The sequence below is a fragment of the Neoarius graeffei genome, chromosome 6 (assembly GCF_027579695.1).
Source record: "Neoarius graeffei isolate fNeoGra1 chromosome 6, fNeoGra1.pri, whole genome shotgun sequence".
Taxonomy (NCBI): Eukaryota; Metazoa; Chordata; class Actinopteri; order Siluriformes; family Ariidae; genus Neoarius; species Neoarius graeffei.
In genome coordinates, this window is record NC_083574.1 from 94,023,630 (window position 1) to 94,048,211 (window position 24,582).

General features: G+C 41.6%; 1 protein-coding gene across 5 annotated transcripts in view; it reads left to right on the forward strand.

Moving 5' to 3' along the window:
• The first annotated feature begins 13,200 nt into the window (after positions 1–13,200).
• Positions 13,201–24,582, forward strand: part of lekr1 (leucine, glutamate and lysine rich 1) — a 273,905-nt gene continuing 262,523 nt past the window's right edge. For 4 of the 5 annotated variants that reach the window (XM_060924188.1, XM_060924185.1, XM_060924189.1 and 1 more), the window contains exon 1: positions 13,201–13,288. In XM_060924188.1, the coding sequence (XP_060780171.1) occupies positions 13,258–13,288 (31 nt within the window). In that variant the 5' untranslated portion in view covers positions 13,201–13,257. Of the gene's footprint in view, positions 13,289–18,347; positions 18,511–24,582 lie in introns of those variants that run through there. The other variant, XM_060924186.1, reaches the window with a different exon arrangement.

Genomic DNA, 24,582 nt, shown 5'->3' on the forward strand with positions numbered 1-24,582 from the left:
CCTGCTCGCCAGCCAATCAGAGCGCAGGATTAGATGGAAACTGGACCGCGAAAAAAACAATTCCTATTTCACTTCGATGATGTCCATATAATATAAAGAACATTACACGGTGGTGTGAAGATGTGAAGTTTATCTTCTCGTGTCGAAAAATATTTTATACATTCACCACTCGAAGATAAACAACCATGTAATGTCCTCTCTCCCTCTCTATATATACACTGTACTGCATCTACACTGAGTTCGACTCTATAGAAATAGAAACACAGGTAGCTGAAATGTTCTCAGAGTAACTCAGGATGTCTGTGGTTCATTCCCATAATAACTAATAACACACTGTGCTAAATATTGATCCCCGGCTTAGTGATTTTGATAAAGGAACTTTATGAACCACTTCCCTTTTCAGGAGGAAAATCAGCATGTAAGCTGCAGCTGCTGCTCGGAGCGCCGTGCACAGCGAGCGTCTAACTGCTTTTTATTCACTTTCCACTTCACCCTCTGTCACGCACACAGTCACACGCACATATTTAAATCTGGCTACACACACACACCTTCACTGGAGTAGATTTACAACCCCGATTCCAAAAAAGTTGGGACAAAGTACAAATTGTAAATAAAAACGGAATGCAATGATGTGGAAGTTTCAAAATTCCATATTTTATTCAGAATAGAACATAGATGACATATCAAATGTTTAAACTGAGAAAATGTATCATTTAAAGAGAAAAATGAGGTGATTTTAAATTTCATGACAACAACACATCTCAAAAAAGTTGGGACAAGGCCATGTTTCCCACTGTGAGACATCCCCTTTTCTCTTTACAACAGTCTGTAAACGTCTGGGGACTGAGGAGACAAGTTGCTCAAGTTTAGGGACAGGAATGTTAACCCATTCTTGTCTAATGTAGGATTCTAGTTGCTCAACTGTCTTAGGTCTTTTTTGTCGTATCTTCCGTTTTATGATGCGCCAAATGTGTGAAAGATCTGGACTGCAGGCTGGCCAGTTCAGTACCCGGACCCTTCTTCTACGCAGCCATGATGCTGTAATTGATGCAGTATGTGGTTTGGCATTGTCATGTTGGAAAATGCAAGGTCTTCCCTGAAAGAGACGTCATCTGGATGGGAGCATATATTGCTCTAGAACCTGGATATACCTTTCAGCATTGATGCTGTCTTTCCAGATGTGTAAGCTGCCCATGCCGCACGCACTAATGCAACCCCATACCATCAGAGATGCAGGCTTCTGAACTGAGCGCCGATAACAACTTGGGTCGTCCTTCTCCTCTTTAGTCCGAATGACACGGCGTCCCTGATTTCCATAAAGAACTTCAAATTTTGATTCGTCTGACCACAGAACAGTTTTCCACTTTGCCACAGTCCATTTTAAATGAGCCTTGGCCCAGAGAAGACGTCTGCGCTTCTGGATCATGTTTAGATACGGCTTCTTCTTTGAACTATAGAGTTTTAGCTGGCGACGGCGGATGGCACGGTGAATTGTGTTCACAGATAATGTTCTCTGGAAATATTCCTGAGCCCATTTTGTGATTTCCAATACAGAAGCATACCTGTATGTGATGCAGTGCCGTCTAAGGGCCCGAAGATCACAGACACCCAGTATGGTTTTCCGGCCTTGACCCTTACGCACAGAGATTCTTCCAGATTCTCTGAATCTTTTGATGATATTATGCACTGTAGATGATGATATGTTCAAACTCTTTGCAATTTTACACTGTCGAACTCCTTTCTGATATTGCTCCACTATTTGTCGGCGCAGAATTAGGGGGATTGGTGATCCTCTTCCCATCTTTACTTCTGAGAGCCGCTGCCACTCCAAGATGCTCTTTTTATACCCAGTCATGTTAATGACCTATTGCCAATTGACCTAATGAGTTGCAATTTGGTCCTCCAGCTGTTCCTTTTTTGTACCTTTAACTTTTCCAGCCTCTTATTGCCCCTGTCCCAACTTTTCTGAGATGTGTTGCTGCCATGAAATTTCAAATGAGCCAATATTTGGCATGAAATTTCAAAATGTCTCACTTTCAACATTTGATATGTTGTCTATGTTCTATTGTGAATACAATATCAATTTTTGAGATTTGTAAATTATTGCATTCCATTTTTATTTACAATTTGTACTTTGTCCCGACTTTTTTGGAATCGGGGTTGTAATGCATTATTATTCTGTAAGAATCCAAAGTCCAGTATTCAGAATACACTGCGTATTAAACCAGTAAATCCTCCACCACAGTGCTCCTGTACTCTGATTGGTCAGAAGGTGTTGATTAGTTTTCTATAACAGCAGGTTTACATTAATGATTAATGCACTTTATATTAATAATAAACATTACTTAGCAGATGCTCTTATACAGAGCGAAGTATAACACACCCAGAGCAGCCTGGGGAGCAGATGGGGGTTAGGTGCCTTCAGCCATTCCTGCTGGTCCAGGGATTCAAACCAGTAACCTGTTGATTCCAAAGCTGCTTCTCCATTAACCATTTGGCCATGATTTCTCCATTAACCGCTCATTTGCAGAGACTTGTACAACGGAGGCTCTACATTAAATTAAAAAAAAAAACATGCAATTGTAAATATGGTGAAGTTTTCTTTCAGGAGAAATGTGTTTATGTAAAATGTGTTGCTGGAAGGAGTCTCCACTGTCAGTGTTTTGTAACAGACAGAGGTAAAGCTGTAACTTTTAAGTTTCTTGACATTTTCAGGCCAGAGGAGTTTACACTTTACGGTTTCTCTGGAACATGACATGACATGACATGCTGCGTTTTTGTTGTTTGTTTGTTTTTTCCCTCTTAAAAGTGAACTGAAGGCAATTTTTTTATTCTCAAAATTCTATTTCTCTCATTTTATTAAATATCGGAATGCCTTTTTGATAGCTATTTTGTCACTGCTATGGAGCACTTGCATGTGACGTCACAGCCGATCCAGATTGTGACAGACGCCATCTTGTCGGTCAAACGCCATATTTCCGCCTTCTACTTCTGCTTCTACTTCTACCTTTTCTTCTGGAAAACTCTACTATATACAATTCTACTACAACAGCTGCGGCTATAAGCTCTCCCTACCTGTGCACGTTTTTTATGTTTTTTGTGTGTATTTTTGCGTGTTGTTCATCTGTACCGGACTTCAATATCCACTACAACCGTATGGACTTACTGGACATTGGTTTCCAGCAGAAAATGACAGTTTGTAGGGATTTCCATCGCATGCACAACATTCCGGACGAGATAGCGAGACCAGCGGGGTCTCCGTGGATTGTTATCGGAAGCAAAGCGAAGGAGGCGGCGTCGGGAGCGGAAGCAAAAGCGAGGCTGCAGGCAGAGCCGGCCTGTTGACTAAGCTCAGAAAACAGCCACTCAAATCTCCACTGCTAAGCCTCTATCTCTCCAACGCCAGATTCATGGTAAACAAGACGGACGATTTGGAATTACAGCTGGAATTACCTTATTCTATTCTATTCTATTCTATTCTATAATCGGCTGGTCAGTGCAGTACTAGTAATACTTAAGTGACTTACCTGTCCAATGAGGATTGTTATTTTCTTGTTTACAAGATGCCACGTCTGAGTCACTGACAAATCCTGAATTTCTGTAAAGATAACTGTCCAGAGATTTATAAGCACGCAGTGCTTCACCACTGAACAGCGAGGGAAAGTTAATGAGGTAATTATACATGTCTGGGTATTCCACCTCTGGAAGTTCAATATCCACCGACACGGTCGTGAAAACTCTGTCCGGAAAGCCATAAGGGTCACTAATCTGTAGGTTGTTTATTTTAGACATATATCTAGTTATCTGTTCATTAGAAAAATGAGCCGTGTAGTCCGTCGGTTGAAATTGATCCATTCTGTACACGAGTGCAGCAGTATTCAGCTGTGTTGTTGCCCGACAAGATGGCGTCTGTATACTTTCCGGTCACGTGACTGCAAGATCTCTATAGCAAGTTATGAGTGTTTGAAACTGTGAGCAATGGCCGTAAACGAGATTCGTTGAGACCTGTGCAAGACATCGTAGGATGGAAGTAAAACGTACAACAGAAATCAAAGCGACCGACGTCTGCCAAAAAGACGTGCGCGCCCTCTTTCGAATGCTGATGTAATCAAGCCGGAAGTTGTGTTTGTTTTGATAGCAATCAGGAAAGTTTGAAAAAAGTAGGCAGTAATCGTCATTTAAACTCGTTTTTGTGCAATACTTCGTTTGGAAAACAGTTTTCAAAATGGCGGCACTGACACCTGCTTGACACTTCTTCACGTTTCGAAGTCTCGCACAAGTCTCGTGAAGATCGCGCGGATAAGCGACGCCTGCCGTGGACCAAACGAACTAAATTCAACACGGCTAAAAACCGAATAGGCCGATAAGTATGATATTTAATTGCAATTAGTTGCCAATACGAATCACGATATAAGGTTACTAAAACCGAAAACGTAACTGAATAACACGTTAACTAAGAAATAAAACAAGTTTAAAAACTTCTCCTTTAATAACTTCGAGAAGGAGAATAAAGATAGTCTGATGAGGGAACGACCATTTATAGCTGCTATAATGTAAGTGCAAAGAAGAACTAACTTGTTTGATCGAGCTATAAATGAACTATAAAACTGGTCTTTGAGAAATTAAAAAATGTGCAGTTGTTCTACCACAAATTACTCAGTGGTAATGGGAATAAAACACTCAGGTTTATGTGCGTTTATCGGAAAATAATCACCTTTTGGGTCGGATCAGTCACTTTGTTCTTACAAAGCCCCCACAGTTATGGAACAGCCTTCCCGGTAGTGTTCGTTTAAGTCGAGGCTGAAAACATATCTGTTTAGTCAAGCCTTTTGTTAATAGTGTTTATGAGGTAAAGGAGGAGATCTGGAGGATCCTCAGACAGAGTGTTTTGGTAAACTGGGATGTATGGATGCTGTCAATCCCCCACTCACTCAGGTTTGTTGATGGTGTAGTGGCTGCTGCTTTATGTCCCGGGGATCGTTCATGCCTGTGTAACCTTCTGGCTCTGCCCATTTAGTTATGCTGTCATAGTTAGTTTTGCCGGAGTCCCTGCTTGCACTCAGCGCAAAATGTATCCTGTTCTTACTCATCAGGTGACATCGGGCAATACCTAACAACCTGTGTCCCCCCCCCGTCTGTCCCTCTGAGTTACATGTCAATCCTGAGATCGAGATCCTGACCTCTTCTGCTCCTCAGACCTGCCTGATCCATCCTGATGCCCTACTTCTAGCTGGAGTCTCATCACATCGCTCCTGTAGAGGACGGCCCCATACGGACAGTCGAAAGTCGCACCTGAAAGACGCTCTGGACACTTACAGTAATGGTTTTATGGCTGAGGACTACAGTTGACTTGCTATCTTCAGGACTGCAGCTGTCATGAATAGTTTTGCACTCAATGAACAGTTTATAACTTCAACAAAACAGACTTCATGTTAAAACTGTCTGTTGTTACCCAAATGAGGATGGGTTCCCTTTTGAGTCTGGTTCCTCTCGAGGTTTCTTCCTCATGTCGTCTGAGCGAGTTTTTCCTCGCCACCGTCGCCACAGGCTTGATCACTGGGGATAGATTAGGGATAAAATTAGTTCATTAAAATTCCGTAAAGCTGCTTTGTGACAATGCCTATTGTTAAAAGCGCTATACAGATAAACTTGACTTGACTTGTTCGGCATTGCGTGACATTACACCCATCTTGTAATCTTTATTTCTTAACATAAAGGTCTTTCATCCCAACTTCTGCCAGACTTTTCAGTGACAGCCTGATGTAACGTAGCACTGTTTCTCAATGTCACTATCACTTTTCGTCACTTTATTCCGCATCTCATCACCATCATCTACTCACGCTGTGCAATATTATTCCTCTTTGGGACAATATCCTTTTCATTTGCTAGTATTTTTCTAATTCATGTCTCACTCTCATAATTGTTGTGTACAGTTATGTGCTTTTTGTCATCTGTTGGTTACTTTACTCATGTACACTACCGTTCAAAAGTTTGGGGTCACCCAGACAGGCAATTTTGTGTTTTCCATGAAAAGTCACACTTTTATTTACCACCATAAGTTGTAAAATGAATAGAAAATATAGTCAAGACATTTTTCTGGCCATTTTGAGCATTTAATCGACCCCACAAATGTGATGCTCCAGAAACTCAATCTGCTCAAAGGAAGGTCAGTTTTATAGCTTCTCTAAAGAGCTCAACTGTTTTCAGCTGTGCTAACATGATTGTACAAGGGTTTTCTAATCATCCATTAGCCTTCTGAGGCAATGAGCAAACACATTGTACCATTAGAACACTGGAGTGAGAGTTGCTGGAAATGGGCCTCTATACACCTATGGAGATATTGCACCAAAAACCACACATTTGCAGCTAGAATAGTCATTTACCACATTAGCAATGTATAGAGTGGATTTCTGATTAGTTTAAAGTGATCTTCATTGAAAAGAACAGTGCTTTTCTTTCAAAAATAAGGACATTTCAAAGTGACCCCAAACTTTTGAACGGTAGTGTATTCCATCCTCGTTAGTTATATTATGCTGTGCAATAACATTCACGACCTGGTGCAATATTTCTATTTCTATTTCAGTTGCCAGTATTTTATTAGTGCAATATTGCTACTTCAGGTGAAGTCCTACTCTTATTTAATTTCCTTTTTTATTTTGTTGTGTACACTACATACATGGCCTGTGGTTTTTTTCTTCTTTATTTTATTTTATTTTATTACTTTTTTATATTTTTATTGCACTCTATTTTTTTGTCACTGTCTATTCATGACCCTTTTCTATCTGTGAGTTGCTGGAACATATAAATTTCCTCACCGAGGGATGTATAAAGTTTATCTTATCTTATCTTATCTTATCTTATCTTATCTTATCTTATCTTATCTTATCTTATCTTATCTTATCTTATCTTATCTTATCTTATAAACACACATATCTTAAGTTCCAAACATTAAACAACTAAACACATTAAAATATAGACAACACACACACACACACACACACACACACACACACACACACACACACACACACACAAACATAAATATTAAAAATATCCTGTTTACAATTTATACTTAAAAATGATTCTATTTACATAAGAATTAGTAAATCTGTTGTTATTTATTTGAAAGTGATGGCTAAGGCTTTTCCTGAGGTGATATGATGCTTCTTTCCTTTTCGGTAAAATAGCGCATAACGGCTGCATGGGACGGGTCCATATTCTCATTCTCATCTCATTATCTCTAGCCGCTTTATCCTGTTCTACAGGGTCGCAGGCAAGCTGGAGCCTATCCCAGCTGACTACGGGTGAAAGGCGGGGTACACCCTGGACAAGTCGCCAGGTCATCACAGGGCTGACACATAGACACAGACAACCATTCACACTCACATTCACACCTACGCTCAATTTAGAGTCCCCAGTTAACCTAACCTGCATGTCTTTGGACTGTGGGGGAAACCGGAGCACCCGGAGGAAACCCACGCGGACACGGGGAGAACATGCAAACTCCTCACAGAAAGGCCCTCGCCGGCCACGGGGCTCGAACCCGGACCTTCTTGCTGTGAGGCGACAGCGCTAACCACTACACCACCGTTACGCCCGGGGGGGTCTATATTACATTTCTTAAAAATATTAACGTCTGTTTTCTCTGAGATTATGAATATTTACTTGATTTGTGCTACATTTAACAATTATTCCATGAAATCAAGTCGTACATGTAATTTTAACTCTTTACCCTTTTGCTACAGCCACCCTTGTATATGTATATACTGTTCACCCTTAGAACATATTTACAAAAAAAAAAAGTCGTCAAATGTCGTCATTATGGCGCATATACGCCGGCGTCATATGTCGTTATTATAGGATATACACGGGGTCGTCGTATGTCGTCAGTAAGGGGTAAAGAGTTAAACAAGACTTTATTCTGATTTAACACACGATTCTATAGCAATATAATGTTTTAACCAGTCGATTTGTAATTTCTTTTAAACTTCATTTACTCTTCGATGAAAATCAGCATGTTGGCTTTAACTCAAAGTACAATCAACATGAAACAAATCACTGTGTGTGTGTGGTTACATGCACATATAAAATCAGCACGGTTACAGCTTTATGTCTTACTTTTACAAAGCACTGACACTGGAGACTCCTTCCAGAAATGTTCAACAAACAGAAATGTCTCCTTACAGAGAATGTCCTCTGTATAAGACACGATAACATACAGTGGTGTAACGGAGGGATGAATATAAACATGGGGTTTGGAGCTAGCCTGGGCCCGCCCATCCTATGCGTGACGCAACACGAGGGCCTGTTGCAAGCTAGTCTGGCAAGGCAAGCTATCTACAGTAGCCTGGGCCCGCCTGTCCTAAGTGTGATCCAACACGAGGGCCTGTTGCGAGCTTAGTCTGGCAAGGCAAGCTATCTACAGCTCTTCCAAGCTCCCAAAAAATCGGGAGCCAATCAACTTTGAGCATCTCCAACGGCCCTGGGTAGAGGCGTGTTCAAGGCACTGACGTAGTAGAACTGCGACCGGAAGCCATAGATTGTTTACAGAATCTATGCCGGAAGCGCTTCATTCACTAGAAACATTACGAATGTGGAGCAGCGGCAAGCCTTTGACACAGCGGTAGATGCTGTATTGAAAGCATTCAACGGGAAGTTCTCATTGAAAATGGAGCAAAGAGGTATCCTGGAGGTATTTATCTTCTTCCTGTTACTCAAGCAGTTTCCGTCGCATCACATACGTCAGAGGAAAGAGTGATGTGATTGGTTTAAGCTTTGTCACAGCCTTTTCTGGCTTCGACCAGTAGCAAACTGAGGCATTTCAGGGAGGCGGGTCAACCACGCCTTTGGGAAACGGTTGGGCTTAATATCTTTGCCAGACCAAATGCTCGCAGAGCTTTGAAGTCGCGTTAGCCAGACTAGTTTGGAGCTGCATTATACACGGTTATAGGGGTTATGGAAACTAACAGAGGTGGGCAGTAACGAAGTATATTTACTTGAGTACTGTACTTAAGTACACTTTTTGAGTATCTGTACTTTACTTGAGTATTATTTTTGTTGGAAACTTATGACTTTAACTTCACTACATTTGAAAGGCAAATATCGTACTTTTCACTCCACTACATTTCTATCAAAGTCCTCGTTACTCGTTACTATGAAGCGGCTTTGAAAGTGGATCTTTTTTTCTTCTCTTTTCTAAAACGTGATTGTTTCTGTCGCAGGTGACACTGAGAGCTGATCAGTAATCACTAGGGTCACGTCACGTCCATAGACTGATAAAATCAAGATCAGTGATTTCTCAGCAGCGTTATTGAACACGATCAGTTGAAGGCAGAATGGAAGGAGGCGGTTCTTCTGGAGAATGCACACCCCCATGGCCATACCTAGAACCCATGTTTCAGTTTTCTGAAAGGATTAAAGATTCGTTTTAAATGTTTGCTGAAAACGAACCACATCACGGCCTAGAAAAGCTCACCATCCAACCTGCAGAAGCACTTTGAGGTACATAAACGTTTTATTCCAAGAGAAAGCTTGCAGTGAAGTTATCTGTGCTGTTAGAGCTAGCGATAACGTTGCAATAGCTATGCAGTCTGATTAGTCAAATGACTTTCTATGGATTTGCCCACCAAGTTGCCGTAGCCTTGTCCACGGCTAACGTTAACATCTCATCTCATCTCATTATCTCTAGCCACTTTATCCTTCTACAGGGTCGCAGGCAAGCTGGAGCCTATCCCAGCTGACTACGGGCGAAAGGCGGGATACACCCTGGACAAGTCGCCAGGTCATCACAGGGCTGACACATAGACACAGACAACCATTCACACTCACATTCACACCTACGGTCAATTTAGAGTCACCAGTTAACCTAACCTGCATGTCTTTGGACTGTGGGGGAAACCGGAGCACCCGGAGGAAACCCACGCGGACACGGGGAGAACATGCAAACTCCGCACAGAAAGGCCCTCGCCAGCCTCGGGGCTCGAACCCAGGACCTTCTTGCTGTGAGGCGACAGCGCTAACCACTACACCACCGTGCCGCCGCTAACGTTAACATATAGCTAGTTAACTTAATTGGACACTGTTAATTAGCATGTAAAAACAGAGTTACGCTAACATGAATAACGTGCCAAATAAACAGAATGTAGAAATCTTTCTTTTCTAAGTAGCATTAGCTACCCAATATGATTGAGTTTGAAAAGAGCTTGCTTGCGTCAGGTGGAGTTTCACTGACTAGCTAGCTTAACGTTAAACCACCATGATGGCACAGCATGCGTTCATTTTGTGAATTCACATTTCTGTCTTTGGTAACGGCGTTAGGTTTTGTAAGCGTTGTGGCAATAATACAACAACGCGTTGTGAGAGAAATTTTCTTTTAATACTTAAGTATTTTTAAAAGCAAGTACTTCAGTACTTTAACTTAAGTAAAAATTTGACTGGACAACTTTCACTTGTGCAGGAGTAGCATTTGACCAGCGGGATCTGGACTTTGACTTAAGTAATGAAGTTGGGTTCTTTGTCCATCTCTGGAAACTAGTCAACTCTTTTTTATATAATCAGGTGTTTGTTTGCTGTGTAGTGTAGGTCATGTCGGTCAGTGGCTGGTTTACCATCATACCGTTAAACAGATTCGATTGTTTTATTTGGTTTTATTTTATTAGCATGCAAACAACAGATGGTCAGCAGCACTGCTCTAATGTCCAAGCTGTAATATGTTAACATTAGTTCACTGAGGTTACTCAGAGCAGGCTCACACACACACACACACACACACACACACACACACACACACACACACACACACACACACACACACACAGGCACGCATATACAAATATTTTGAGGATGATTCACAATGCGGATCCCTGGTCAGTCCGTGTCCCTCAGGCCAACAGGACCACGGTGTCCAACACACCGTCTCCTCTGGCCGAGGTCTGGAGGCTGCATGCACGGGGACGGCGCTGATTTGATTTGTAAATGAAGGAAAATTTTGTCAGCGAAGGATGACATGCACCGCTCTTACACTGACCACACACACACACTCTCCACAAGTTTTTCTTTTCCCTGACCTTTTCCAGGTCATTACAGTCATCTTTACGATGGAGGAAAGAATAAATCCATAAATCCATAAATACATTAATGAAAGAATAAATACATAAATGAAAGTCAAAGAATAAATAAAGAAATTAATAAATAGAGCTATGAATAAATAAATAAATGTGGAACTAAATCAAATGAATGACATTAATTATATAAATTGCCACTTTTATTTATTTATTTATTTATTTGTTTGTGTTTGTTTGTTTGTTTGTTTGTTTCATGAAGGAAAGAATAAATGCATAAACCCATAAATTAAAGAATGTGTCAAAGAACAAATAAAGAAATTCATAAATAGTCTCATCTCATCTCATTATCTCTAGCCGCTTTATCCTTCTACAGGGTCGCAGGCGAGCTGGAGCCTATCCCAGCTGACTACGGGCGAAAGGCGGGGTACACCCTGGACAAATCGCCAGGTCATCACAGGGCCGACACATAGACACAGACAACCATTCACACTCACATTCACACCTACGGTCAATTTAGAGTCACCAGTTAACCTAACCTGCATGTCTTTGGACTGTGGGGGAAACCGGAGCACCCGGAGGAAACCCACGCGGACACGGGGACAACATGCAAACTCCACACAGAAAGGCCCTCGCCAGCCCCGGGGCTCGAACCCAGGACCTTCTTGCTGTGAGGCGACAGCGCTAACCACTACACCACCGTGCCGCCCCTTCATAAATAGTGCTATGAATAAATAAATGAAAAAAGTATACCAAAATATATAAATGTGGAAATAAATCGAAATTAATGACGTTAATTTTATAAATAGCATTTATTTATTTATTTATTTATTTATTTAATGGAGGGAAGAATGAATCCATAAATACATAAATAAATAAAACAATGTGTCAAAGAATAAATAAATAAATAAATTAATTAATAAATAGAGTTATAAAAAATTACTATAATATATAAATGTGGAAATAAATCAAATTAATGACATTACTTATGATAATAGCCACTTTTATGATTTATTTGTTTGTTTGTTTGTTACATGGAGGAAAGAATAAATACATAACTCAAAGAATGGGTCAAAGAATAAATAAAGAAACTAATAAATAGAGCTATAAATAAATAAAAAAACCATATACCATCATATATAAATATGGAAATAAATGAAATTAATTGCATTAATTATATTAATAGCCATATTTATTTATTAATGGATTTATTTAATGGAGGAAAGAATAAATCCACAAATATCTAAATACATCAAGAGAATAACGTGTCAAAGAGTTAATAAAGAAACTGATAAATAGAGCGTGTGTGGAAATAAATCAAATTAATTCCATTAATCATATTAATAGCCACGTTTGTTTGTTTGATGGAAGAAAGAATAAATGCATAAATACATAAATAAAAGAATATGTCAAAGAATAAACAAAGAAATTAATAAACAGAGCTTTAAATAAATACATCAAAAAATATTTTCCATAACATATAAATGTGGAAAGGGGCGGCACGGTGGTGTAGTGGTTAGCGCTGTCGCCTCACAGCAAGAAGGTCCGGGTTCGAGCCCTGTGGCCGGCGAGGGCCTTTCTGTGCGGAGTTTGCATGTTCTCCCCGTGTCCGCGTGGGTTTCCTCCGGGTGCTCCGGTTTCCCCCACAGTCCAAAGACATGCAGGTTAGGTTAACTGGTGGCTCTAAATTGACCGTAGGTGTGAATGTGAGTGTGAATGGTTGTCTGTGTCTATGTGTCAGCCCTGTGATGACCTGGCGACTTGTCCAGGGTGTACCCCGCCTTTCGCCCGTAGTCAGCTGGGATAGGCTCCAGCTCGCCTGCGACCCTGTAGAACAGGATAAAGCGGCTAGAGATAATGAGATGAGATGAGATGAGATAAATGTGGAAATAAATAAATAAATAAATAAATACATTTAATGACATTAATTACATCAGTTATATGAACAGCATCTTTTATCTTTTAATTGATTTATTTCTCGTGTTCTTTTTCATTTGATCAGGTCATTTATTAATAATTTTTATGGGTCATTACACCATTAATTATTTCAGGATTGAGCCTTTATTCTGTCCAATACAAAACAAGCAGAGAGGGAGAGCTCTTCTGCGCATGCGCGGTCTCAGACTCAGCTGTCTCCATGGTGATAGTCAACTAACGCTCAGCTCGGCAGTCAGGCGCGCTGAAAACAAAAACTTTTATGAATTTTTGTTTTCTGAACAGCACTATGGGTATGTACACACTTCCAGAACTCGTTTTAAGAAACGACAGACGTAACAAGTGTTTAAAAAGCGGTCATGAAGTCGCTAGCATAAGTTGTTTTGATTATACAGTACTTAGCTTACTTCCGGTAAGGGCTTGCCTCATTCATCCTGTCCCAAGTGAGGATCCTGAATGGATCCTGTGAGCTCAGCAGGAAGTGCACAAGTTGTATTTATATTTGTGACTCTTTTTTTTATTTAGAAAAAATGAGAAGAAATAGAAAAAAAGCAGATGTTGACCTGCAGTTCTGGTCATTCATGCAGTTATACAGCCAGTCACCAGGCAGGATGAGTTCCAGCTCCAGGTGGAGAAGTTCAGATAAGCAGCAGAATGAAGGAAAGCAGATCTCAGTGGCTTTGGCTGTGGTTTGGCTGTTGGGTTTCAGGATTTCAGAAGCTGCTGATCTTCTGGGATTTTCACTCACAACATGAGTGTGGGCGGCACGGTGGTGTAGTGGTTAGCGCTGTCGCCTCACAGTAAGAAGGTCCTCCTGGGTTCGAGCCCCGGGGTCGGCGAGGGCCTTTCTGTGTGGAGTTTGCATTAGGGATGTCCCGATCCGATCACGTGATCGGAAATCGGGCCCGATCACATGGTTTCAGACTCGATCGGAATCGGGCATTGCCTCCCGATCAGGGATCGGATATATATCTATATAATATATTCTCATTTTTAACACATCAATAGCTATGCGTTGGCACAGAGTGAGACCAGACCTCTTGTCTCAACACAGCAACACCAACGCGTGCGGCATGACATCACTTTGTAGCGGAGACGCTATTGGTTATTGGCTGCCTGTTGCCGGCAAAGTTGAACACGGAAGCAGTTCGAAGCGGAAAGCAAAGCATGAGATCATTTTTTTTTGTTGTTGGATGACAAAAGAAACGGGCTCAAACCTGAAAGGGTAGAAATGCTTGTTTTCATCAAGAAAAACGTTCATTTCCTTAATTGAAATTACTGTACACCACTGTGAGATGTGTTCTTAAAAGCAAATTACTGGCACTGTGGCACTTTATTTTTTTTATTTGTTTACATTCCTGCCAGGTATTTTAAGGTTATTTTTTTTAATTTGTTATTTATTGTTGAAACTGCCTCATGTAAGTGCTCTGTTTGCTAACGGAGTTGTTGGATGTTAAAATAAGGTGTTAAATAAAAAATGAGGAACATCCTGGATCCGTTTCTTTCCTTGTCTTTATTTTTTATGGATTATAAGAAGTATCGGATCGGGACTCGGTATCGGCAGATACTCAAAATCAAATGATCGGTATCGGATCGGAGGGCAAAAAAACCTGATCGGGACATCCCTAGTTTGCATGTTGTCCCCGTGTCCGCGTGGGTTTCCTCCGGGTGCTCCGGTTTCCCCCACAGTCCAAAGACATGCAGGTTAGGTTAACTGGTGACTCTAAATTGACCGTAGGTGTGAATGTGAGTGTGAATGGTTGTCTGTGTCTATGTGTCAGCCCTGTGATGACCTGGCGACTTGTCCAGGGTGTACCCCGCCTTTCGCCCGTAGTCAGCTGGGATAGGCTCCAGCTTGCCTGCGACCCTGTAGAAGGATAAAGCGGCTAGAGATAATGAGATGAGATGAGAATATACTCAGCAAAAATAAAAACTTGACACTCATTATTTTTCAAATAGTGTTTAGAAGCTTTTCTTGAAAGAGTTCTTGTTGTGATTATGGTTAAATGCATTGTCAAGGGCATTACGTCACACATTCATTCTCCTGGTCGGGCCTACGTAGAGTGCGAGAGCACTGCACGCTAAAATCACGTTTCCACGTGACACAAGTGACGTGACCTATTGATACACGTGCAATTGATCTCACGGTAGCAGAGTAGCTTTTGGAAGGAAGCACTCTCTCGCGCTCAGCTAACATTGATGAAGAGGTGGCCTACAGAATAGCTAGAGCAAGCACAGCGTTTGGCCGCCTGAAGCAGAATGTGTGGGAGCGTCATGGGAAACTAAGCTCAAAGTGTACCGAGCAGTTGTGTTACCATCTTTGCTCTATGCATGTGAGACATGGACCGTCTACAGCCGACATGCCAAACAGCTCAATGCTTTCCACCTCAGGTGTCTAAGAGCATTGCTCCGCGTCAAGTGGCAGGACAAAGTGCCCGATACCGAAGTTCTTAAGCGTGCTGAGTCAGAGAGTATCCATGCCATCCTCCTACGCTCTCAGCTCCGTTGGGCTGGTCATGTCCGTCGCATGGACGACAGTCACCTCCCGAAAAGACTGCTATATGGCGAATTGTCAACAGGCAAGCGCTCACTGGGGCGTCCAAAGATGCGTTACAAAGACACCCTGAAAGTAGCCCTCAAACACTGCTTGATCCCGAATTCTTCGTGGGAAAGGTGTGCTGAGAACCGGTTTGCGTGGCGTTCGCTTGTCAGCTCGGGAGTAACAGCCTTCGAAAACAAACGCATCCGCGACAAAGAGCAGAGCCGCATGAGGAGGAAAGAGAGACAAAGCGCTACCTGTCAACCTGGCCAGACACCAAGGATTCCCTGCCCTCATTGCGACAGACATTTCTCAGCCAAGATTGGTCTCATCAGCCATCTTCGTACCCATCCCAATCCCCAGTGATCAGAAGTCTTGGTCCTATTCGAATACGAATGACGAACATCATCATCATCAGCAGCAGCAGCAGAGTAGAGTGTCATCTCAGAAAAACAAGGTTTTATGGTTAATTATTCGTTAATTTGCAATGCCACGACTGTCAAACATTCAGCGTGAACGTGCCATTGGCATGCTGAATACGGGAACATCCGTCACTGACGTTGCGAGGGTTATGGGATGCAGTCGACAGACCATCCATAATCTCCAGACACGTCTCCATCAAACTGGCACCACAGGAACCACTGGAACCCTCCACAGAACCTGCAGGAGCTTGGTGCCATGTTGGTACAAATATGGCGGCGCATTCCCCAAGCTGTGTTCAGACGCATCATCCAATCCATGAGGAGATGACGTATCGCGGTTGTGAACGCCCATGGAGGACACGCCCGATATTGACATGATTTCATTAAGTTGTGACTCACAGTTTTTGATCATGGACATTGTCGTCGCATTTCCGGTGGAACCAATTCCATGACAAACATGATCTGTATGCTATAGCGTCTTTAATGACAAGATAATGGAATACAATCGTTATTTCAAACCTATTTTCCAAAATGTTCAAATTATTGACTTTGAAACGAGTGTAAAGTTTTTATTTTTGTTGAGTTTAGCTTGTCCAACCCACCTGCACCCTTTGTTTGAACTACAGTGGTGCTTGAAAGTTTGCGAACCCTTGAGAATGTTCGATATTTCTGCGTAAATACTTGGTCATTTATTTATTGAGGAAAATGATCCAATATTACATATCTGTGAGTGGCAAAAGTATGTGAACCTCTAGGATTAGCCGTTAATTTGAAGGTGAAACTAGAGTCCGGTGTTTTCAATCAATGGGATGACAATCAGGTGTGAGTGGGCACCCTGTTTTATTTAAAGAACAGGGATCTGTCAAAGTCTGATCTTCACAACACATGTTTGTGGAAGTGCATCATGGCACGAACAAAGGAGATTTCTGAGGACCTCAGAAAAAGCGTTGTTGATGCTCATCAGGCTGGAAAAGGTTACAAAACCATCTCTAAAGAGTTTGGACTCCACCAATCCACAGTCAGACAGATTGTGTACAAATGGAGGAAATTCAATACCATTGTTACCCTCCCCAGGAGTGGTCGACCAACAAAGATCACTCTGAGAGCAAGGCGTGTAATAGTCGGCAAGGTCACAAAGGACCCCAGGGTAACTTCTAAGCAACTGAAGGCTTCGCTCACATTGGCTAATGTTAATGAGTCCACCATCAGGAGAACACTGAACAACAATGGTGTGCATGGCAGGGTTGCAAGGAGAAAGCCACTGCTCTCCAAAAAGAACATTGCTGCTCGTCTGCAGTTTGCTAAAGATCATGTGGACAAGCCAGAAGGCTATTGGAAAAATGTTTTGTAGACGGATGACACCAAAATACAACTTTTTGGTTTAAATGAGAAGCGTTATGTTTGGAGAAAGGAAAACACTGCATTCCAGCATAAGAACCTTATCCCATCTGTGAAACATGGTGGTGGTAGTATCATGGTTTGGGCCTGTTTTGCTGCATCTGGGCCAGGACGGCTTGCCATCATTGATGGAACAATGAATTCTGAATTACACCAGCGAATTCTAAAGGAAAATGTCAGGACATCTGTCCATGAACTGAATCTCAAGAGATGGTGGGTCATGCAGCAAGACAACGACCCTAAGCACACAAGTCGTTCTACCAAAGAATGGTTGAAGAAGAATAAAGTTAATGTTTTGGAATGGCCAAGTCAAAGTCCTGACCTTAATCCAATGGAAATGTTGTGGAAGGACCTGAAGCGAGCAGTTCATGTGAGGAAACCCACCAACATCCCAGAGTTGAAGCTGTTCTGTACGGAGGAACAGGCTAAAATTCCTCCAAGCCGGTGTGCAGGACTGATCAACAGTTACCGGAAACGTTTAGTTGCAGTTATTGCTGCACAAGATGGTCACACCAGATACTGAAAGCAAAGGTTCACATACTTTTGCCACTCAGAGATATGTAATATTGGATCATTTTCCTCAATAAATAAATGACCAAGTATAATATGTTTGTCTCATTTGTTTAACTGGGTTCTCTTTATCTACTTTTAGGACTTGTGTGAAAATCTGATGATGTTTTAGGTCATATTTATGCAGAAATATAGAAAATTCTAAAGGGGTCAGAAACTTTCAAGCACCACTGTAACAATGTGATTTCTCCACTGAAAGCCAGCAGACAGGATTACCCTCTGTGCAGGTCATGGGTATGAGTGTGTTTAAAGAAAATATAACAAAACTCCATCCATCCATTATCTGTAGCCACTTATCCTGTTCTACAGGGTCACAGGCAAGCTGGATCCTGTCCCAGCTGACTATGGGCAAGAGGCGGGGTACACCCTGAACAAGTCGCCAGGTTATCGCAGGGCTGACAATAACGAAACTCGATGCAGCGTTTAATCATTTCGACTGCAGCTCAGCCAAAGTAGGTGTCCCACGAACTTGCAGTCAACTCTGTGAAGGTGCTGAATTCAGCCCCAGCGCTACAAGGATCATGTTATCTGGCAGGGAGGGCAACAGAACAACATCTCTTACACACGATTGTGTGTACTGCTTTTGGTATGTTTTTTGCGTGGAAAAATTGAAGCGTACCTTTTTTTTATGTGTCAACTCTGTGACGGTGATTACATCTGCGTGATGAACTGTGGTACAGTGTCTTGTAAAAGTATTCATCCCCCTTGGTGTTTGTCTTGTTTTGTTGCATTACAAGCTGGAATTAAAATGGATTTTTGAGGATGAGCACCATTTGATTTACACAACACGCCTACAGCTTTAAAGGTGCAAATTGTTTTTTTTATTGCAACACAAACATTAATTAAGATGAGAAAACAGAAATCTGGAGTGTGCATAGGTATTCAACCTCCCAGAGGCAATACTTTATAGAGCCACCTTTTGCTGCAATTCCAGCTGCAAGTCTCTTGGGGTATGTCTCTATTAGCTTAGCACATCTAGCCACTGCGATTTTTGCTCATTCCTCAAGGCAAAACTGCTCCAACTCCTTCAAGTTAGATGGGTTGCGTTGGTGTACAGCAATCTTCAAGTTATGCCACAGATTCTCATTTGGATTGAGGTCTGGGCTTTGATTAGGCCATTCCAAGACATTTAAATGTTTCCATTTTAACCACTCCAGTGTAGCTTTAGCAGTATGTTTAGGGTCATTGTCCTGCTGGGACATGAACCTTCATCCTAGTCTCAAACCTCTGGCTGAGTCAAACAGGTTTTCCTCCAGAATTGCCCTGTATTTAGTGCCATCCATCTTTCCTTCAGTCCTGACCAGCTTTCCTGTAACTGCAGATGAAAAACATCCCCACAGCACGATGCTGCCACCACCATGCTTCACTGTAAGAATGGTGATCTCAGGGTGTTGGGTTTGCGCCACACATGGCATTTCCCATGATGGGGGGATTTTCTTGAAGCAAAGTGGCTTGGTAACAATTCAGTTGTTTGAACTGATCTTGGAATTTGCACTTGTTTAGAAATGGCTCCAAGAGACATTGTGTATATCTGCGATCCTCTTTCTCAGATCTGCACTGAGCTCCTTGGACTTTCCCATTTTACTGTGTGTTGGCCAATCCAATGAGCGCTGTAAACACCCTTTTTATGAAGGCACAGAGAAGCTACCGGTGCCAGCTGTAGTCAATCAGATCACTAACAGGAAGTTAAGAGACATTTTGGAAGTTTCAGCACCTCTGAATGAATAATCTAAGCAAGCGTATTTAAATTTTTGACCCCGTATGTATAATTTTGACCCTGTGTTGATTCCAGAAAACCCAAAGAAAATTAAAACTTGTGCACCAATTGCGTGGTTTTTTTTTTTAAATTAAAGCTGTATGCTGTACAATCATTCTGCCACAGAAAAAGAACAGTTCAAAGAAATGACTGAAAGCCCAAATATTGGCATAACGTTCATATCCAAGATAACGTTCATGTCACTGTATGTAAACTTCTGACCACAACTGTAGTAGCTGGTCTATCTGTCACAGAGTTGACATCTCAGAAAATGATGTATGTGATCAGTGTTGTATACTGAAAAATATAAAAGCATTTGAGCGCCGCTCTGCTGTGGACCTTTCACTTGGGATGTGGTACTTTGGCAGAACCATCCAGTTGTACGGGTGGAGGAGAACGGCCAGACCAGATTGATACGCACTAACAGCAATGCTGTGATCAGACGACGCAAATTTTGACCCGATTTTGTTGTGGCTGACAAATTTCCAGCATCAGACCTGGATAAGAACATCAGGAAAGACAAACAGGCCTCACTGTGTCACATAATCGAAGAACATCAATGTAGCACCCCGTGACTGTCTGATGAAACGTCTCGCACGTCAGAATTTTTTGTGTTTTCTCGCCTATCTAAGCATCTAAACATATCCTGATGTGATCGCCGGTCTAATAATCAGCTCGATGGCAACCTACTCCGCCTCTCCTGTGTCATCAGGAAATGACGCCTTGCTCTTTGCGGTCACATTATATGTCGTGACCAACCTGCGGCGCAAGCGTTGCTGTGGGAGCCTGACTCAAAGCGCAAGGTTTCACGTACCATCTCTCTGGAGATGGTACGTGAAAAGGACACAGTCGTACTGGATATCAGATGATGATAAGTGGTGATTGAGAACCTCTACTGTACACCGTGTTCCTTCTGTAGCCATGATTGGTTAGGGTCAAACTTATACCGTGGACAGTCTCCAGTCTCCAGACCAAGACACACCGAGGATTTACAGCACTATGAGTCTCTAATCTGACATGGTGACCATCATGAAAGAAAACTATCATGTAATCTGATCCCAGCATGACTCAGATGACCACTCTGTTCTCCTGTGGTGAGCAGAAACACGAGCATCTCAGAATGTACAACATTCAGGCAGATGAGCTTCAGGAGATGATCACATCAGGTTCCACTCCAATTGCACAAGAACCGGAATGTTGCCAAGAGGCTTTTTAGCTCACCACAGTTTATAATTATAAAGACGCGAGTGTTTTACTGGGAAATACACCACTCGTGTTTTTCATCTGAGCTCCATGGAGAACCAAAACCTCTATATGTAACTCGAGAGGAAATCGATGAGTGAGTTGTTTTGATAAATTTGGGGACTTTTTTTGTTTGTGAATGTGTCGATATAATAAAAAGAAAATCACACGTTGGCTTGAAGATATGAAGTTTATCTTGTGTTGGAAAAATTCGCATTTTTCAGACGAAGTACATCACGGATCTGAGTGAGATATTTAAATAATATTGTCTGGCTTTTTTTGTGGTCTATCAGATATATTCCATTCAGCTAGCATGATACAGAACGAGTCGAAGACGAGTAGCTGAATGGAATATATCTGATAGACCACAAAAAAAGCCAGACAATATTATTATTATTATTGCCCTGCGATGACCTGGCGACTTGTCCAGGGTGTACCCCGCCTCTCGCCCGTAGTCAGCTGGGATAGGCTCCAGCTTGTCTGCGACCCTGTAGAACAGGATAAGCGGCTACAGATAATGAATTATTATCTCATCTCATCTCATTATCTCTAGCCGCTTTGTCCTGTTCTACAGGGTTGCAGGCGAGCTAGAGCCCATCCCAGCTGACTACGGGCGAAAGGCGGGGTACACCCTGGACAAGTCACCAGGTCATCACAGGGCTGACACATAGACACAGACAACCATTCACACTCACATTCACACCTACGGTCAATTTAGAGTCACCAGTTAACCTAACCTGCATGTCTTTGGACTGTGGGGGAAACCGGAGCACCCGGAGGAAACCCACGCGGACACGGGGAGAACATGCAAACTCCGCACAGAAAGGCCCTCGCCGGCCACGGGGCTCGAACCCAGGACCTTCTTGCTGTGAGGCGACAGCGCTAACCACTACACCACCGTGCCGCCCTATTATTATTATATATTCTTTTCGGGTGTTTAATGCGTCTTTCTCTTTCAAAATTCTCTCAAAATCTTCCGTGTTTAACGAAGCAAACCTGGCGGCCATGTTTGTTTGCAAATTGTCACAGTCGCTTGCTAGCGCCGATGTTTTACGTCTCCGACGTGTGACATCATGTTGTCTTGACAACCATGCAGTATCGTAAACCATATTCAACGCTCATTTAATGATGTACGGTAATACACATAGACCATGAAAAAACAGCCAATTTTATTATTATTATTATTATTATTATTATTATTATTATTATTATTCATACACATTCAATGGAACAACTATCGATTTTACAAAAAGTTAAGAACAGGGCGGTCACTTACCAATATTGAATGCTGATTCTGATAGAATGCAATTCAATGTTCTGTCAATCCAGTGTACTGTACAAAGTCAAAGTTCTAACAGTAAAAATGGTACAAGTCCAAAAAGCCTGAACAACAACCCGACTTATATACAAGCTACACTACCATTCAAAAGTTTTGGGTCACTTTGAAATGTCCTTATTTTTGAAAGAAAAGCCCTGTTCTTTTCAATGAAGATCACTTTAAACTAATCAGAAATCCACTCTATACATTGCTAATGTGGTAAATGACTATTCTAGCTGCAAATGTGTGGTTTTTGGTGCAATATCTCCATAGGTGTATAGAGACCCATTTCCAGCAACTCTCACTCCAGTGTTCTAATGGTACAATGTGTTTGCTCATTGCCTCAGAAGGCTAATGGATGATTAGAAAACCCTTGTACAATCATGTTAGCACAGCTGAAAACAGTTGAGCTCTTTAGAGAAGCTATAAAACTGACCTTCCTTTGAGCAGATTGAGTTTCTGGAGCATCACATTTGTGGGGTCGATTAAATGCTCAAAATGGCCAGAACAATGTCTCGGCTATATTTTCTATTCATTTTACAACTTATGGTGGGAAATAAAAGTGTGACTTTTCATGGAAAACACGAAACTGTCTGGGTGACCCCAAACTTTTGAACGGTAGTGTATATCCAGGTCCACAGTTACTTTTGGTCGTAGTTAATTGTTCCATTGCAGTTGTTCAAAACAAAAAGGCTTTGCTGAGTGAAGTCCACGAGTGATGTCCTCTTGTAAAAGTCTCCGTCACTTTTCCTCACCTCCAAGTAGAACTTTGACAATATTTCCACTATTGATCTCTTTTCCAGTTTTTCAATGTTCATTGGTATGTTTTTCTCTTTTAAATATGCGTGAAGAATATCCAGGGAAGTTTTGGTAGCCTTTCGGGTGTTCAGCGCATCCTTCTCTTTAAATCTTCCGCTTTTAATGAAGCAAACCTCGCGGCCTTGTTCGTTTACAAATTGCCACTCACTAGCACGGAAGTTTGTATCTCCGACGTGTCTCTTTTCCAGTTTTTCGATGCCCGTTGGTATGTTTTTCTCTTTTAAATATGCATGAAGAATATCTAATGAAGTTTTGGCAGCCTTTCGGGTGTTCAGCTCATCTTTAGTTTTCATTTTATTTATTTAGTGCTTAACCCTCATCCTACCATGCTATTTTACACCTTAATCTTACCATGTGGGGTCCGTTTGGACCCCAATACTTTTCTTTAAAATTAAAGCTTGTAAAGACAAAATCACCAGATAAGTTTTGTTCAGAACATCTTGTATTAATAACAGCAATACACTAAAGGGCCCAAGGCATAAAGAACACACTTAACCTTCATCCTACCAGCCAATTTTACATACACAAACTACCAGGCGGGGTCCGTATGGACCCCAGGAGGGAATACCTTGAAATCAATGCAGTAAGAACCAATTCAATGCAGCAAACAGACATAACTTTATTGAAGAACAAAATCCACTATGGCTGAATATCAATGATGTATTATAAATGCAATAACATTGCAATAACTAGCATACACGTAGCAAATTATAGCGCCACAAAAAAAATTGGCATTATATACATGATTTTTGCAGCTCATGCAGCTGTAAAACATTCTGGATTACAATTTAGGTCTTTTCTTACAGAATTTAAAACAAAAAAAGTAATTGTAAAATAATTTCGGGCTTTTGTTTTGCAGCCTGTGCTTATTGCAGCAGTGGGGTCCACACGGACCCCAAGAAGGAATGCCTTGGTAGTTTCATTATGGAACATAAAAGAAATAAAAGAAGTTAACTTTCAGTGTGCTATTCAATTATAAAATGAAAGACAGATAAACTTTACTCTGGGGTCCGGTTGGACCCCAGTAACAAATTAATTATACCTTCACAATGCAAAAAGCTGATCTTCCGGTGCTTTAGTGTTTTAATTAAGACATAAATTCCGACAAATTCATAAAACGGTGAGGCAGTATGTCACATATTTTTAAAATGGCAAACAAACATATAGGTGCGGGATCCAGATGGACCCCACTTGGTAGGATGAAGGTTAAACCGAGCACTGGATTAGCCTCGTCTTCTCTCTTTCCCAGCTAACAAAGAAATGATTGAGTGCATTTGCAGCAGAAAAGTTTTGTCATTGGATGTTCACATGAGCTCCGACGTGTGATGTCGTGTTGTCTTGACAGCACGATGTGCAATATTGTTACAGTATTGCACGCTCATTCTCCATTGGAGAGAGTGGTGTAATACATGTAGGATAAGCGATATGCTAACAATATCGCATGCTATCAAACCAAATTAATGAAACCCGCTAGAAGGGAATAGAACACATGTTTTTATTCCATGGAAAAAGTGTCCTGTATG